We start from the raw sequence: 16812 nt of genomic DNA, 5'->3' as shown, positions 1-16812 counted from the left end.
AATTATTAGACTATAATAAAAGCCTATTAAAGATTATTAGACTGTAATTAAAGCCTATTAGAGATTATTATACTATAATAAAAGCCTATTAGAGATTATTAGACTATAATAAAAGCATATTAGAAATTATTAGACTATAATAAAAGCCTATTAGAGATTATTAGACTGTAATTAAAGCCTATTAGAGATTATTATACTATAATAAAAGCCTATTTGAGATTATTATACTATAATAAAAGCATATTAGAAATTATTAGACTATAATAAAAGCCTATTAGAGATTATTAGACTATAATAAAAAACATTTAGAAATTATTAGACTATAATAAAAGCCTATTAGAAATTATTAGACTATAATAAAAGCCTATTAGCGATTATTAGACTATAATAAAAACCAATTAGAAATTATTAGACTATAATAAAAGCCTATTAGCGATTATTAGACTATGATAAAAGTCTGTTAGAGATTATTAGATCATAATAAAAGCCTATTAGCGATTATTAGACTATGATAAAAGTCTGTTAGAGATTATTAGATCATAATAAAAGCCTATTAGCGATTATTAGACTGTAATTAAAGCCAATTAGAGATTATTATACTATAATAAAAGTCTATTAGAGATGATTAGACTATAATAAAAACCAATTAGAAATTATTAGACTATAATAAAAGCCTATTACAAATTATTAGACTATAATAAAAGCCCATTAGCGATTATTAGACTATGATAAAAGCCTATTAGAGATTATTAGATCATAATAAAAGCCTATTAGCGATTATTAGACAGTAATTAAAGCCTATTAGAGTTTATTAGACTGTAATTAAAGCCTATTAGAGATTATTATACTATAATTAAAGCCTATTAGAAATTATTAGACTATGATAAAAGCCAGTTAGAGATTATTAGACCTTTAAACGGTTTAGAAAGAGTGTGATATGATTTAGATAAGCAGTTAGCACCACGCTAAATGGTGGGGTATTAGCTACCATTGCTTGTTAGTAGATGAGGGAATTAGATCTGTCACTGAACTGTCGCTTTAAAGATGTGCTTCACCTGCGTGGAAATAAATCTGCATTGTTTAAACCGGAGTGTGACGTCAGGATAATCCGGCCTGTTAGATAAGCCTTTCCTGCTCTAACCGAGGGCCTGTTTGGGTGCGGGTCCGTGGGGGAGTTTGGAGTTTGGAGTTTTGGGGGGAATGAAAGAGCAGCTTTGTTGAACGTGTTTTCTTTTCTCTCTCTCTCTCTCTCTCTCTCTCTCTCTTTCTCGCTCTCTCTATCTCTCCACCCGCTTCCTCTCCACCCGTCCTCCCCCTCTCTCACACCTTTCCTGAGGTTTACCCTCAGAGTATAAAAGCACTCTCAGACCCTCAGCAGAAACACTCGACCGGTCGTCAGGTTCAGGCGGGATACTCATACACTCACCATGCCTCGGCCTTTGGCGTATCTGTGTGTGTTTCTGTGTGTGTGTGTGGCCATTTCTGTCACAGAGGGACGCGGAGTGAGGGGTAGAAGTGAGAAACAGAAGAAGAGTTTCGTTCCAGCAGCAGCCGGATACGACACACCTGCCCATCCAGGTGAGTGCAGAAGAGCACATTACTCTAATATTCATATTAATCGAGTTACACTGTGCTACACTCTACAGCACGGCTCTTTAGATATATAGGGACACTATATGTCAAATGTTTATGGACACCTCTTCTAATGAATGCATTCAGCTACTTTAAGCTGCACCCACTGCTGACACAGATGTGCAAATGCACACACACACACACACACACACACACACAGCTTGTCTAGACCCTGTAGAGAAGAAGTACTGCCAATAGAATAGGACTGGAGCAGATCATCATCATGACCCTATTGGCACCATGCTGCCTAATAATGCCAGGCGTGGACTAGAGGGGTATAAAGCCCCCCAGCATTGAGGAGCTGTGGAGCAGTGGAAGAACTGTGTTCTCTGGAATGATGGTGGTGGAGCTCCATCCAATATTTTTGATGGGATAAGTTGGGTAGTTGGGGGTGACGAGATGGGGTTTTGATCATCATCCAACATCTTGCCCTCACTAATGCTCTTGTTGCTGAATGCAATCAGATCCTCACAGCAATGCTCATTCTCCAAAGTCTTGTAGAAAGTCTTCTTCCCTGGACAGTAGAGGCAATTACATTTCAATACCCTTGATTTCAGAAGAAACAGTGAATAAGTAGGTGTCCCAATACTTTTGTCCATATAGTGTATGTAATATACACATCTACAACTGTCGTAGGTTATTTGTATTACTATGCTTATTGAATTCATATGACTGTTTTAGTATGTTACTATGTACTAATTATATTACTAATAATTATTATTCATAATAATTATATTACTATTATTTATTTATATAATTAATGACTGTTATCTAGTGTCCATCTATTGATAATATATTATCCATGTAGAAATTTGGAGATTAGGCCTTGGAGTTTCTTGACATATGAATAATGTTTGTTGTTGAAACTGGATATAATAATCACTGAACTGTACACTATATACTGTAGACAAAAGTATTGGGACACACCTCTTAATCTTAATCAGTCCCATTCAGCTACAGGTGTGTAAAATCCAGCCTCTAGTCCTGCAGTCTGTCTTTCTTCCACACATCAGTGAAAGAACGGGAGGTTCTGAAGAGCTCACTGAACTCCAGCGTGGTTCTGTATGTAATAGGAGACACCGCTGCACCAACAACAACAAGTCAGCTGGTGAAATTTCCTCCCTCCTAGATCTTCCTCCATCAGCTGTGAGTGGTGTTATTATTGAACAGTGGAAGAGTTTAGGAGGAACAGCTCACAGAGAGCAGCTCAGCCACCGAGTGTCTGTCAGACCACGTAAAGTTACAGAGCGGGGTCAGGGCCGAGTGCTGAGCTCAGAGCAGAGTGCAGAAAAGCCTCCAACGCTCTGCTGCCTCAATAAAGGTTAGTGTGAGAGCTGCAGAAGCTTGATCTGAAGGTGGAGCAGCATGTGGGCGGAGGTGGTAGAGTAATATTACAGGATTTTACACTAATATGACTCTATGGGTTCTGCAGAGTTACACAGCAGTTCTGGAGAGAGGTTCTCCTCCTGCAGCTTCACCACCAAACCTCCATAGTGCAGTAGCAGCAGCAGCGCTCCGGCCCGGAGTGGGAATGACGGAGAACAAGCTAATAGACCATTTATATGTGTGTGTGTGTGTGTGTGTGTGTGTGTGTGTGTGTGTGTGTTTGAGCAGTGAGCAGTACTCAGTGCCTGGTGAATGGGATCTTTCTGTTTGAGGGAGCTGCCTGGTCTCCAGATGCCTGCAATGTGTGCCAGTGTAGAGCTGGGACCGTTAGCTGCCATCCTGTTCCCTGCCTAGTTACAGGTACACACACATACACACACACACACACACTCACAAAAACCAGTAAAGCTACGGAGTAATACCACACACCCACCCCAGATCAAAAGGCTGATGTCCCCAATTAAAAAAAACATCCTGGCCAGCTGAAGATGGTCTAACTGTTTAAGCTGGTTGACCAGTCAAGCTCCTGACCAGTAGAAGGAATGTTATGAATGAGTTTGATAGTTTAGCTGATCTGCAAGCATGATCAACCTTACCAAGCTAGACCACCGGTATGGCCATAAGCTGCTTGACCAGCATGACCAGAATGAAATGCAACATATACCAAGCTGGTCAAGAGCTGGTTGACCAGTATACGGTTTGTTTTTGCCTGGATGGACAGCTTTTTAACCAGCATCAAATGTCCAGCTTAGACCATCTAAACACCAGCTGCCAGCCGAAGCAGGCCTTGAGCTGGATTGTCCAGCATGGGAAGCTAACAAGTAGGCTAAAACCCATCGGTTAGCATTGTGTGCTAGCTGCTTCAGACATATAATCACAAATAGATTACTGGTGTGAAGACAACCTGGACCAAAACGCGCACGGAATGGACAAATGTACAGCCAAAAGTCAGGCTTCAAGACGCTGCTGTTGTGTTTACATCTGCTAACGTACTTTAGTCCATGTTCTAGATAACAGTGAGGCATACAGTGTCTGAAAGCACATAATCAGGTCTGTTAGAGATTACTGAAAACCTCCACCAGGTCTGTGGGTAGCACCATGCTAATTTGTGGGCCATACACTAACAGGCAGCCCTAACATTAAAACCACCCACCTATTATTGTGTAGGTACCCTTTGTGCCCTCTGATCATCAAGGCATGGGTTTTTCAAGACCTCTGAAGGTGTCCTGCTGTGGTATCTGGCACCAAGACTATCGTTAGCATAGTTAATAGTAAAGTGGGCGGGGCTTCCATTAGCTTTAGCGAACATTGTGTGCCCATGACCCTGTCTTCGGTTCATCCGCTGTCCTTCCTTGGGGCACTTTTGGTATGTACTGACCACTGCATACCGGGAGAGAACACCCCACAAGACCTGCCTGATGTTCTGGAGATGTTCTTACCCAGTCATTGTTCAGGTTCTTCTTGTCAAAGTGTCTCAGATTCTTACGCTTGAGCATTTTTCCTGCTTCAGCACCTTCAGGAACTGACTGTAGACCTGCTGCCTGATATATGATCTGTATGTGAGGTGTGTGGAGATGTGGTGCAAAGCTGTGGAAACTACTGGCTCTCAGTTTGTGGGCCAGAAGCCACACACTCCAGTGGGCAGTCCAGTGGGGCGTGTGTGGCGCTCTAATGCTGTGTTTGCCTCTTTGTGTGCAGCTCCACCAGTCAGCAGGTCTGTGGTCAGAGAGCAAAAAGCACCCAGTGAAGTAAAGCTGGTGAAAAGCAGCAGAGGAAAGAGTGTCCATCAGCAGAATGGCAAAGGGAAAATCATCCCGGAGGTCAAGCCGAAAATGACCACAACTCCAGTAAAGACTGTAGAGGTGCAGTACTGGTCAAAAGATTGGCATTCCTTCTTATATTAATAATGTCTGTTGTTGATACTGGATATAATAATCACTGAATTGTACACTTTATACTGTTGACAAAAGTATTGGGACACACCGCTTAATCACTGAATTCCGGTGTCTGATTCAGTCCCATTCAACCACGATTGTGTAAAATCCAGCCTCTAGTCCTGCAGTCTGTCTTTCCTCCACACATCAGTGAAAGAACGGGAGGTTCTGAAGAGCTCACTGAACTCCAGCGTGGTTCTGTATGTAATAGGAGACACCGCTGCACCAACAACAACAAGTCAGCTGGAGAAATCTCCTCCCTCCTAGATCTTCCTCCATCAGCTGTGAGTGGTGTTATTATTGAACAGTGGAAGAGTTTAGGAGGAACAGCTCACAGAGAGCAGCTCAGCCACCAAGTGTCTGTCAGACCACGTAAAGCTACAGAGCGGGGTCAGGGCCGAGTGCTGAGCTCAGAGCAGAGTGCAGAAAAGCCTCCAACTGACTCAGTAACTGCAGCAGAGCTCCAGACCTGCTGCTGCGGCTGGTAGCGCTGCAGAGGGGGGGGGGCAGCTCCTTATTAATGCCTGTGGGGTTAGAATGGGATTTCAATAAAAGCTCCTGTAGGTGGAAAGTGGAGGTGTCCCAATACCTTTGTCCATTAAGTGTATATTTTCAGTATAATGTATTTTCCATATGCTCTCATCCCTCAGGCTCCACCTGCTCTTCCCAAGAAGACACCGCCACTAAAAGAGGAAGTAGCGAAACCTCAGTGGTGGAACAGGAAACCACCTGCGGTTCAGAGTCCTGAGCCAGTGCCAGGACTGGGGGTAGTGGAGAGGATGAGTTTTGACCACGATGACCATGATGATGATGATGATTATGTGGAGGACGACAGTGATGGTGATGATGACGATGATGATAATGATGGTGCCTTCTTAAACAGTGGTCCAAACAGCCATATTGAAAGACTGGCTTCTGCTCACAGAGTCCCATCAGCGGACACACTGGCATCAGCTGGCAGAGTGGCACCAGCCCACAGAATGCCATCAACTGGTAGACTGGCATCAGCTGGCAGAGTGGCTCCAGCCCCCAGAGTGCCATCAACTGGTAGACTGCCATCAGCTGGCAGAGTGGCACCAGCCCCTAGAGTGCCTTCAACTGGTAGACTGCCATCAGCTGCCAGGGTGGCACCAAATGACAAACCAGCAGCGATACCTGCCCAGAAGCCGGCATTACCCCCAGCCCAGAGATCCTTTGCTCCTCCTACTAGACAGTCTGTAATTTTACCCCCCGGGAAGCCGCTACCGGTGCCCAGCGGGCGTCCAATAGGCCCAGGACGTCCTGTTATCACCCCATACGTCCATATGGAGTCCCTGCCAGCCGGCTGCCTGCTGTCCGAGTCTCTGATTGCCTGTGGCAACACAGGACTCACACACCTGCCCCTTCTTAAAGACACCGGCATCCGGACGCTGTACCTGGCAGGTGAGCTGTTGTACCTTTAAAATTGTAGACAGGATCAGTTTAAAGGACCCAATCTTAGAAAATCCACTATTGCACAGGAGCTGTGAGGCTAATGAGGCCAGTGGGAGCTTATACCCCACCAATAGGCAGGTACCGCTTGTGACGCTGTTAGACACTATTATAAGGTACAGCCTCAGCCTACCTGTACTCCGTACTTTAGTCCATGTTACCTAGTCTAGTCTATAAATAACTAATAGACTACATACGTGCATATGCATGAGGATACACATAATTACTGTATATGTTTTTAATCATTTAAATATTAGTAGTTTTGAAATGTGCAAATAATGTGCATTAGGGTTCTGCAAAGGTTCTGAATCCTGTAAAATCTTGATTTCCGTGAAGGCCTTGCCGTGAACTGAGAGCATTTCTAACCCAGTGGTTTATTTCCTCACATTTTATTTGTATTTTTCCACAGATAATAAAATCAGTAAGATCCCCACTCGGGCTCTGGCCGGCCTCCCCAACGTGGAGTGGCTTGATCTGAGCAAAAACAAACTGGACGACTTTTCTCTGGGCCTGGACGTGTTTCGGGTGAGTTGCATTTAAAGGCTGATTGTGGACACTACCTATCCTAATAAATACTATAATTATACTACTAATAAAAAATAATAATCATTTTATTTTCAGCTTTTTTCATACATAAACATTAATCTCTTCAAACACTGTGTGTGCTATAAAGCTGCATTTTGGGCCTAGTAATGGTGGGGTCCTGAGTAATTGTAGCAGTTATACTGTAAAAAATATTTCACAGTAAAAGTGCAGTAATTTACTGGATACAAGCTTCCTTGTGTTCATAGTAACTTACTGCAGCATATTAGCAATTAAGCAATTAACTGCACAATTACAGCTGTGTACTGTCACACAGACACACAGAGGACAACTCTAATAGAAAAGCAACATCACAAATATTTGGACAGAGACTGACTCTCATACCAAACAATGAAGTGCAGAACGTCCACATACTTTTATCAAGAATGTGAATCAGCATACCGTCCAATTAAATCTGACCTTCAACCCAAATCATTGTTTTAGTTTAAATCCATTTGTTACTGACAGTTTCTCATGCTGAGTTGATTTAACAATAAAATGAAAGTGGTGTTAAATATCTTATTTATATTTATATTATAAATATTATTTATAATTATTAAACTATGTGAATAACATTAATTTAAGTGTTAAATATTGTCGCCAGTTTTCATGTTTTGACATAATGTGAATCTGGCTGCTGTTCCTAATGTTCTGCCCATATTTGTAGATGAATGGGCCAATAGAAATGCTCAAAAATGAGTTGGAAGAAAGTCGTAATACATTGTCTTTCATTGAAAGTTGCAGTTTTTGAGATAAAAGTTTTTCGCGGACAGTGACACATAGTGTGACAGTGTGTCAGAATGCCTTCGAATGGACTGAGCCCATGCTTCACCCACGAGGCTTTCCAGAGCAGTCAGGGCTGAAAGCATGTGTTTTGAACGTACAGTGTAAACAGCAAGCAGCCACATGTGTGTAACTCCCACACACCGCTGGGTCGGACATGGCTGGGACAAGTCTCACCTCTGTGCAGTGCTGAATGTGTCTGTCCACAGCTTTGCCTCTGTCAAACACACTGCTATCATTTCATACACCCCACCTTCTCACACCTGTCTGCTGTGCCTCTCTGGAGCCAATCACTCCAAACACCGCCCTGGCAGGAGGTCCCGGGAGCCTGTGTTTACATTACACAGGCTGATATTTCTACGAACAAACACTCATGCAGTGTTCTAAATGGTGATGTTCCTAAAATAATAAATAGGATGTAGTTTCAGACATTAATATATATGGACAAAAGTATTGGGACACCTGTTTATTCATTGTTTCTTATGAAATCAAGGGTATTAAAAGGGCTGATCCTGCTTCTGTTGGACTAACTGTCTCTACTGTCCAGAGAAGAAGACTTTCTACTATATATGGGGCAGTGGTGGCTCAGCGGTTAGAGCGCCGGGATATCGATAACAGGGTTGTGGGTTCGATTCCCGGGCTCGGCAAGCTGCCACTGTTGGGCCCTTGAGCAAGGCCCTTTACCCTCTCTGCTCCCCGGGCGCTGGAGTTGGCTGCCCACCGCTCTGGGTGTGTGTGTGTACTCACTGCCCCTAACACGTGTGTGTGTGTGTGAGTGTGTGTTCACTACCAGATGGGTTAAATGCGGAGGACACATTTCGCTGTACAGTCCACACTGTACAGTGACGAATACGTGCACCTTTACCTTTTTTTATATTGGAGGAGGAGCATTGCTGTGAGGGTTTGATTGATGCAGTGATTCAGTGATAAAAGCATTAGTGAGGTCAGGATGTTGATCACCACCCCACCTCATCATCCCCAACTGATCCCAAACTGTTCTTCTTCCACTGCTCCACAGCTCCTTAATGCTGGGGGGCTTTATACCCCTCTAGCCCATGCCTGGCATTAGGCAGCATGGAGCCAATAGGGTCATGTGAGTCCTATTCTATTGGCAGTACTTCTCTACAGGGGCTAGACAAGCTGTGTGTGTGTGTGTGCATTTGCACATCTGTGTCAGCAATGGTGTGGCTTAAAGTAGCTAAATGCATTCATTAGAAGGGGTGTCCACAACCATTTGGACATAAGTAGTGTAGCTCAGATTAGTGTACTGTAATCCTGAAGGTGTTCCTCAGGGCTTCGTTCTTGGCCCGCTACTCTTTTACACGTTGCCAATTGGTCAAATAACACACAACGGTGGGCTTAGTTTTTATTGTTAATACTGTACAGTGTGCTCTGTTGTGACTGTTCAGCCACCCTTTATAAGTCATGAATATGATACAGTATGGAAAAAATACAGAAGGCCAAAATCGTGCGCTATGCAGTGAGCCAGGCGTAGTGTGAGTGTCAGCAGAATGTGAGTGAAGATGCCTGTTTGATTAGGGCTGAATTTGGAATGTGGTGTGTAGCCTTGATTTGGCCCCGAGTCTAGAGCCAGCATCAGTGTTTGTATTAAAGGTGGGAAGCTTGTGCTATGAGTGAGGTGTGTGTTTGGAGGTGTGTGTGAGTTATGTGTGTGGGTGTGTTTTGTGATGTTGTAGAATCTGACCAAACTGCGGAGGCTGAACCTGGACGGGAATAATCTGACCAAAGTGCCGCCGCTGCCTCCATCGCTGCTGGAGCTCAAGATAAATGACAACAGGCTGAGCGGACTGACGCCACATAGCTTTAAGGGTATACACACACACACACACACACACACACACACACACACACACACACCTCATGAAAGTCTTTAAACATCTGGAGATCTGATCTGATCTGATCTTCATGTGATCTTCACTGAGAGATGGAGGTGATCTGACTAAACTCACACCCCTGAAGAAATGTCTTTAATCATCATTTATTAAACAGAATTAATAGAAATATAATTTTCCTGTGAGGAGAAAGTTCACCCCCACATTTATCACTCCTTCTAATGTGTAGAATCAGAGTCAGGAGCAGAAGATCAGCTGCAGATGATCAGAACATGGTTGGAGAGGATTATTCTGGAGGAGTCTGTCTGATTTAAACCTCAGACGTTTAGTCTGGTCTGATCTTGATTGATGGTTGAAGTGAGGGGTGAAGAAGATCACCATCATGGCCAGATCCAGAGAGCTCTCTGAGGCCTTCAGAAAGAAGGGTGGAGATGCAGAGGAGTCTGGGAAGGGGGTTTAAACAGATCTCAGAACAGTGAGAGATCAGACGCTGTTCCACCGTCCACTAAATCATCTACAAGAGGAACAGCTGACCAACATGACCAGGTCAGACCATCCCAGCAAGTTCAGCCCAGCGGCAGAACCTCAAGATGAGTAAAGAAGACTCCAACAGTCCTGAAATCTCCTCATGGTAGCAGGTAGATCTCACCACAGCTGAAGCAACAGCATCAGACAGAGATCAGACAGGTCAGATTTTCAAACCTGCCGTCAAAAAAAACATCAGAGCAAGACCCAAGATTCATCTGTCCTCAGGACATTGTTCCAGACGTCCTGGTCTTTGTCTGGGTGTTCTGTGGAAACCTTGAGTCTCACTTCAGTGTTTTTTAATCCTCAATCAGTGTGGAGGTGTTCAGCCATTTCTAACAGACTTGATCATCCAGAACAAGTTATCTAGAAGAAGTTCTAGAAGAAGTTATCTAGAACGTGGACTGAAGTATGTCCATCGTGAAGCTCTGTACTTCCAGAGTATACAGTTATGCTACATTCCTAATAATTCCTCATTATTATTCTATAACTACTCTGTCACGTCTGTGACAGTTGCAGTTATGAGCGTCAGAGCCAGGTACTCAAATTACGCGGCTGCTTAGGGCCTCAACGCCACCAGGGTCTCCCAGGAGGCCCCCAGGAGCACCAAGATATCATAATAAAAAATATATTTAAAAAAAATAATATTAAATAATAAAACAAAATGATGTTATCCAGGTTACAGCGATACTGTTGGGTGAATACAGAAATGCGTCGCTTGGTGGATAAAGGCCCGGGCACTTCAGCGTGTTGCGCAATATCTCTCTCCCTATGAAATGATGAAGCATCTGGTGCTGAGGTGGTGGTATGGGGGGCCTCAAATAAAAATCTGCTTAGGGCCAGACCAAGGCTCGAGTCGGCCCTGATGAGCGTGTGTGATGTGATTGGATGAGTTGGTGTGTGAGATGGTGAATGAACACTGACGGTATTGTGGGTATTTCTTGCCCGTAGGTCTGTCGCAGCTGCTGACGTTGGAGCTGGAAGATAATCACTTCCACGATGGAAACGTTTCTCCTCTGGCCTTCAGGAACCTCGGGAAGCTCATCTACCTCAGGCTGGACGACAACGACTTCAGAGCGATTCCCTCAGGTCTGCCGACCTCCCTGCAGGTCAGACTGGATGACATACAAATCTGAGAAGTTCACCTCTGTTCCTCGTTAGTTTCGTTAGTCTCGTTAGTCTCGTCCCTCACAGCAATATCCAGTACAGTTGGTCATACTACTGAATAATTCAGACCCCCAGTACACACACACTGGTCAGAGAACCTCTCAACCCTTCTCTCTACTAACGTCTTCTTCCTCCTCTACCTCACTCTGCGTGTGTGTGTGCATGTGTGTGCATGTGTGTGCGTGTGTGTGCGTGTGTGCGTGCAGGAGCTGCATCTCTCTGATAACCGGATCGAGGTTGTACATGCTGGACTTCTCAATAAGACAGTAAACCTGCGGGTGCTGAACCTCAGCCACAACAAAATCAGAGAGGACCGCATCGCACCCCGAGCCTGGATTCACCTACGGTCAGTTTCCTTCAGATTACTGCACTTAAAGACCCTTATGACAGAAAACCTCCCCTTTTACAATAAGAGGGAGAGCGCAGGTTCAATTCCCGGAGATGCCACAGCCATCCGTGAGCCGAGCTCATCACATATACATATACACAGTACAGTACTGTACAGAACTTATAGGCCCCTAGTCTAATCCCCTTAATTTAATCTACAGTAGAAGCTCCAGATCTCATCAGATCAGATAAAGCAGGTGAACATGAATCCAGTAAAAAGGAGAAACAAGAGCTTCTCATTCTAAAGAAAGAAAGTAGTGAGATCTGCTTCATCATAGTCTGAAGAACAGAGCTCGGTTCCTCCAGGGTTCTCCTGGACGCCCCCCAGTCCAGCCAGCACAGCGTGGAGGATGTGTTCAACTCCAGCAGCAGCAGCAGCAGCAGCAGCTCACCTGATTTACCACCATTAAGCCCTGATTTACCACCAAACCAGGTGTTGATCTGAGGAGAACTCTAAATATACTAGACTCCATGAGAGAGGAGAACTTTGGAAATGTTCTAATGATGAACACAGTGATGGAGAACCTCCACCACTTTCTGTAGGAGTGTTATTATTAGTGTTATTATAACACTCACAACTCGAAGCTGTCAGAGAGCTCTCTGCTGTTCCTGCAGCACCACCTTGTGGGCTGTAATAGTAATGCAGTTTGGTCTTTTTGGGAGAAGCATTACTAGCTACAGTTTTGTGATTTTCTGATAAAGCATATTAATTATATTATCATATTAAATCAGTGCATTTGTTTGTAAATGTCACGTTTTTCACCCAGTAAACTGGAGTCTTTGGACCTGTCCTATAATAAACTGGTGCACGTCCCGTCCTTCCTGCCCGTGGGGCTCCGTCAGCTTACTCTGCACCACAACCAGATCGAACGCATCCCTGGGTACGTGTTCGGCCATCTGAAGCCGGGGCTGGACTCCCTTCACCTGTCCTACAACCGACTGCATGAGGATGGGGTAAGCGAGGTGTCCTTCCTCGGCCTCTACCAGTCGCTGTCCGAACTGCTGCTGGACCACAACCAGCTCAGAGCCATTCCACGCGGCGTGATACAGCTACGAGCCCTGCAGCTACTCCGCCTCAACCACAACTACATCAGGTTAGAGTTACTACTCACACTCATACACACTTACCTGATCCATTCAGACTAGTTTCTTAGCTACATACTAAATGTCCAAATGTTTGTGGACACCCCTTCTAATGAATGCATTCAGCTACTTTAAGCTGCACCCATTGCTGACACATGTGCAAATGCACACAGACAGCTTGTCTAGTCCCTGTAGAGAAGAAGTACTGCCAATAGAATAGGACTCTCTGGAGCAGATCAACACTGATTAAACTATTGGCTCCATGCTGCCTAATGCCAGGCGTGGGCAAGAGGGGTATAAAGCCCCCCAGCATTGAGCTGTGGAGCAGTGGAAGAACTGTGTTCTTGGTGGTGGAGCTCCATCCAGTACTTTTGGACGAGTTGGGGATGATGAGGTGACCATCCCCTCACTTATTGAATGCAATCAAATCCTCACAGCAATGTTCCTCCTCAAAAATCTAGTAGAAAGTCTTCTTCTCTGGACAGTAGAGACAGTTACTCCACCAAAAGCAGGGTAGTTTTCAGAAGAAACAATGAATGAGCAGGTGTCCCAATACTTTTGTCAATATAAAGTACCTTTTTTTATTATTATTTGTTACCTGACGTTACCTGAAGCTTTTTGAGCTGCATTCTATGTTAGGAAAAGTGCTGAATAAATAAAATAGTATAAATGTTAATTATTATTTAATGGGAGAAATAGTGCCCTCTAGGGGGCCTGTGGCGAGAGGTTATCCAAAGTCATGTCTGCCTGTTCTGATGTTTGTTTTTCTGTTTATTTGTGGTGTTTTTCTGCAGTTCGGTGCCGATGAACTCGCTGTGTGACTCTACGGCTCGCGAGGACTCTCCACTGCTGTCCGTCCACCTGCAGTACAACCTTATTGACCGCCGCCTGATTCCACACACAGCGCTGTCCTGCATCCGAACATACCAGAGCGTCATACTGCGGCCACAGAGACACGAACAGATCTACGAGTAACACACACACACACACACACACATACATACACACACACACACACACACACACACACACACACACACACACACACACACTGCTTGCCTCTTTCTCTCTCTCTCGGGGATGGACTTTTCACTAGACAGCATCTCAGTGTAACACATAAAACACCTACACAACATGTCCAAAAGTATGTGGACATCTGCTCCTCCAATGTCTTCCAATCTTCTGAAATCAAAATATCAGGATAAGGGTATTAATAAAGAGTTTGCCCCCCCTTACTGCAGCAATATCAGCCTCTACACGTCTGAAAATACTCTACGTCCTATGCTGGAACATTGCTGTGAGGACGATTAGATTACATTCAGCCACACAAGAGCATCAGTGAGGTCAAGTCCTGATGTTGGATGATTAGTTCTGCCACTCCAGCTCAGCCCAGGGGCTTTGGATGGCATGGAACACAGTGATGGGGGTCTTTATACCCCCTATCCCCCGAAATTTGTGTTATGTGTCTATTCAGTCTTCCTTTTATAACAGTTCTATTATTAATACTCTGTATTACTGAAATATTATTACTGGGATATTATTATTTTATTCAGTTTATATTTACATTGCTTTTATAGACGGCACTTACTCTGTTGTTCAATTGATTTTCATATTCATTTATATTTTACTTTAAAACAACCTGAAATTTAATAAACTATAATATAAACACACACACAAACCACTTCTGAAGATGTTCATATTTGACACTTAAGTGTTATATAGATTCTTGATTATTGGTCAGTATTATATTGATATTGATCCATATTTCAAGGTTTATAGAACAACTAGAAGTTTATTAAATGTTAACTAATATAAGATAACTGTAATACGGGGCAGTGGTGGCTCAGCGGTTAGAGCGCCGAGATATCGCTAACAGGGTTGTGGGTTCGATTCCCGGGCTCGGCAAGCTGCCACTGTTGGGCCCTTGAGCAAGGCCCTTTACCCTCTCTGCTCCCCGGGCGCTGGAGTTGGCTGCCCACCGCTCTGGGTGTGTGTGTGTACTCACTGCCCCTAACACGTGTGTGTGTGTGTGTGAGTGTGTGTTCACTACCAGATGGGTTAAATGCGGAGGACACATTTCGCTGTACAGTCCACACTGTACAGTGACGAATACGTGCACCTTTACCTTTAATATCTTATGAAGTACCTTCATGAGATTTGGAAACCTGAAGTTCTGCTATTTCTATTGCAGCTTCATTGGTTTTAAATTATTGATTGTGATTATAGATTAATACGTCATTTGTTTTTTGGCTACTATGAAACATACAAAATTCTATTAGTTCTATATAAATGTTATAAGTCATGTTATATATCAAATTTGAAAGAAAATATCTAATTAAACGTAAAGTAAAGCTCTGCAGTCCCAGGAGACACCAATATTTCAAGGATTTTTGAAATTAGAATATATTTATGAACTGGATTAATATACTGTCCTTTTTGTTGAGTACATTAATAAGATTTGGTCCTTATTCATCTTCTTTCTGTTTGTAATGTCAATTTAGTGTTAATTCAGTTAGACCTTTACTTAAACTGGCTAATTAAGTAATTGCTAATAAAACTGCTAGTTCTATTAGAGCCGTTTCATACATGTATTTGCAGCGGATTGGTTTAATATTATTGTGTATTATTATCGTGATTAGAGATGTAAGTTTTCAGAGCCATTTTATAAATTATATATTTTACTCCAAAACAAAGCTGAAATTCTATAAGCTATACTCACAGACACACACACACACATCAGAAGACAACACTATTTTTAGGTTACAGAAACAAGACGTTTATTAAATAATACTTATATTAGAGCTGATTTATATATTATGATACTTTACTCCAAAATAACCTGAACCCTCATTTTATTAGAATTCAAACCTATGAAGTTCCACTAGAGCCGTTTAAGGCCTGCATCTGCAGCTGTGTTGGCTTTGTGTTATGGATTGTGATTATGAATATATGAATATTTCATATTTGTTTGTTTTAAAACCAAGTGCCATTAATTCTATTAAAGACATTTTATTTATTAGATTCAGATGAGCTTGAAAGTTTATAAATTACACAGATAAATTGATATTCTGTAAGAATACTGTGTGAGAGACATTTCCGAGGTTTTGCGTCTCACCTCTTAAACATGAAGAATTTTAGATGTTTATTTTACCAGAACTTTATTAAACCCATTGGGGGTCTATTAGAGCCATTTATACTTGTATCTGCAGCTGCATTCTTTAATATGATTGATCGTGATTAGTTATGATTGTTTTTTTGATAGTAACTGGTATTTGAACAGTGGTGAATGCTGATAGGCTGCTGATAGGTTGCTGATATGTTGCTGATTTACAGTGTTTTTTCACATGTTCTGTTGCTTCAGGGCTTCATAAGTAATAAGTAAATCTGCATTCTGTTCTTTTATATATATAATAACACATATGTGGAACACAGTGCGTGCTCAGGAGTGTCCGGCTGGACACTGTAATTAACTCTTTTGTTCTGTGACTAAATAAAGTTGAATGCGAGACGACATCTCTGCACGTTTCCCCTCCCACTAAGCTCTAAATCCAGAACCAGTCCCGTGCTTTTCCTGCACTCCGCTGTTCTGCACGGCAGCGTCTGATCCGACACAATAGCTCACCTTTTTATGCCAGATTACACAGACGAGCTGCTCTGGGTGTGCATTTAAAGAGATGAGTGATGTTCCACGCTGGGAATGACACACCGCCTCAATCGGGCCCGTCTTGACCACAGAGTTGATTATACTCTCCTCGTCCGGCTGTCTGGGTCTCCGGAGCTGCTGTGTGTCCACTTGAAAGGGACGGTTTGGTCAGAAATCTGGTTTATAGAGTTCATTCAGGCCTGTTTAGTCTTTTACACTTTTACACCGGAGGGGTGAGGCTAATGTAGCCAACATGAAATAGAGGATTGTACCCTAGCAATTAGCATGGTGCTAACTGCAGGCCACCCATTTTTTTTCATAATAGCACACCTGTCGTTTCCATGGTTACACTGCTGTAAATTCTATA

General features: G+C 43.1%; 1 protein-coding gene across 1 annotated transcript; it reads left to right on the top strand.

The window, feature by feature from the left end:
* Positions 1-1427: 1427 nt before the first annotated feature.
* LOC140557061 (extracellular matrix protein 2) lies at positions 1428-13981 on the top strand. The gene is made up of 11 exons (XM_072681195.1): positions 1428-1578; positions 3247-3378; positions 4717-4880; positions 5603-5837; positions 6069-6374; positions 6832-6947; positions 9485-9617; positions 11117-11274; positions 11539-11678; positions 12487-12813; positions 13597-13981. Exons 1-11 carry the CDS (start codon positions 1428-1430, stop codon positions 13775-13777), a joined length of 2043 nt encoding a protein of 680 aa, XP_072537296.1. The 3' UTR covers positions 13778-13981.
* The last annotated feature ends 2831 nt before the right edge of the window (positions 13982-16812 follow it).

This window comes from Salminus brasiliensis, chromosome 6, assembly GCF_030463535.1.
Source record: "Salminus brasiliensis chromosome 6, fSalBra1.hap2, whole genome shotgun sequence".
NCBI lineage: Eukaryota > Metazoa > Chordata > Actinopteri > Characiformes > Bryconidae > Salminus > Salminus brasiliensis.
Note: the sequence above shows the minus strand (reverse complement) of the source record. Positions and strands in the feature narration are given on the sequence as shown.

Coding starts and splice junctions, on each gene's coding strand:
- LOC140557061 (XM_072681195.1), top strand. CDS start 1,428: ATGCCTCGGCCTTTGGCGTATCTGTGTGTGTTTCTGTGTGTGTGTGTG. Junction 6,375..6,831: donor CCGGACGCTGTACCTGGCAG/GTGAGCTGTTGT, acceptor ATTTTTCCACAG/ATAATAAAATCAGTAAGATC. Junction 12,814..13,596: donor CTCAACCACAACTACATCAG/GTTAGAGTTACT, acceptor GTTTTTCTGCAG/TTCGGTGCCGATGAACTCGC.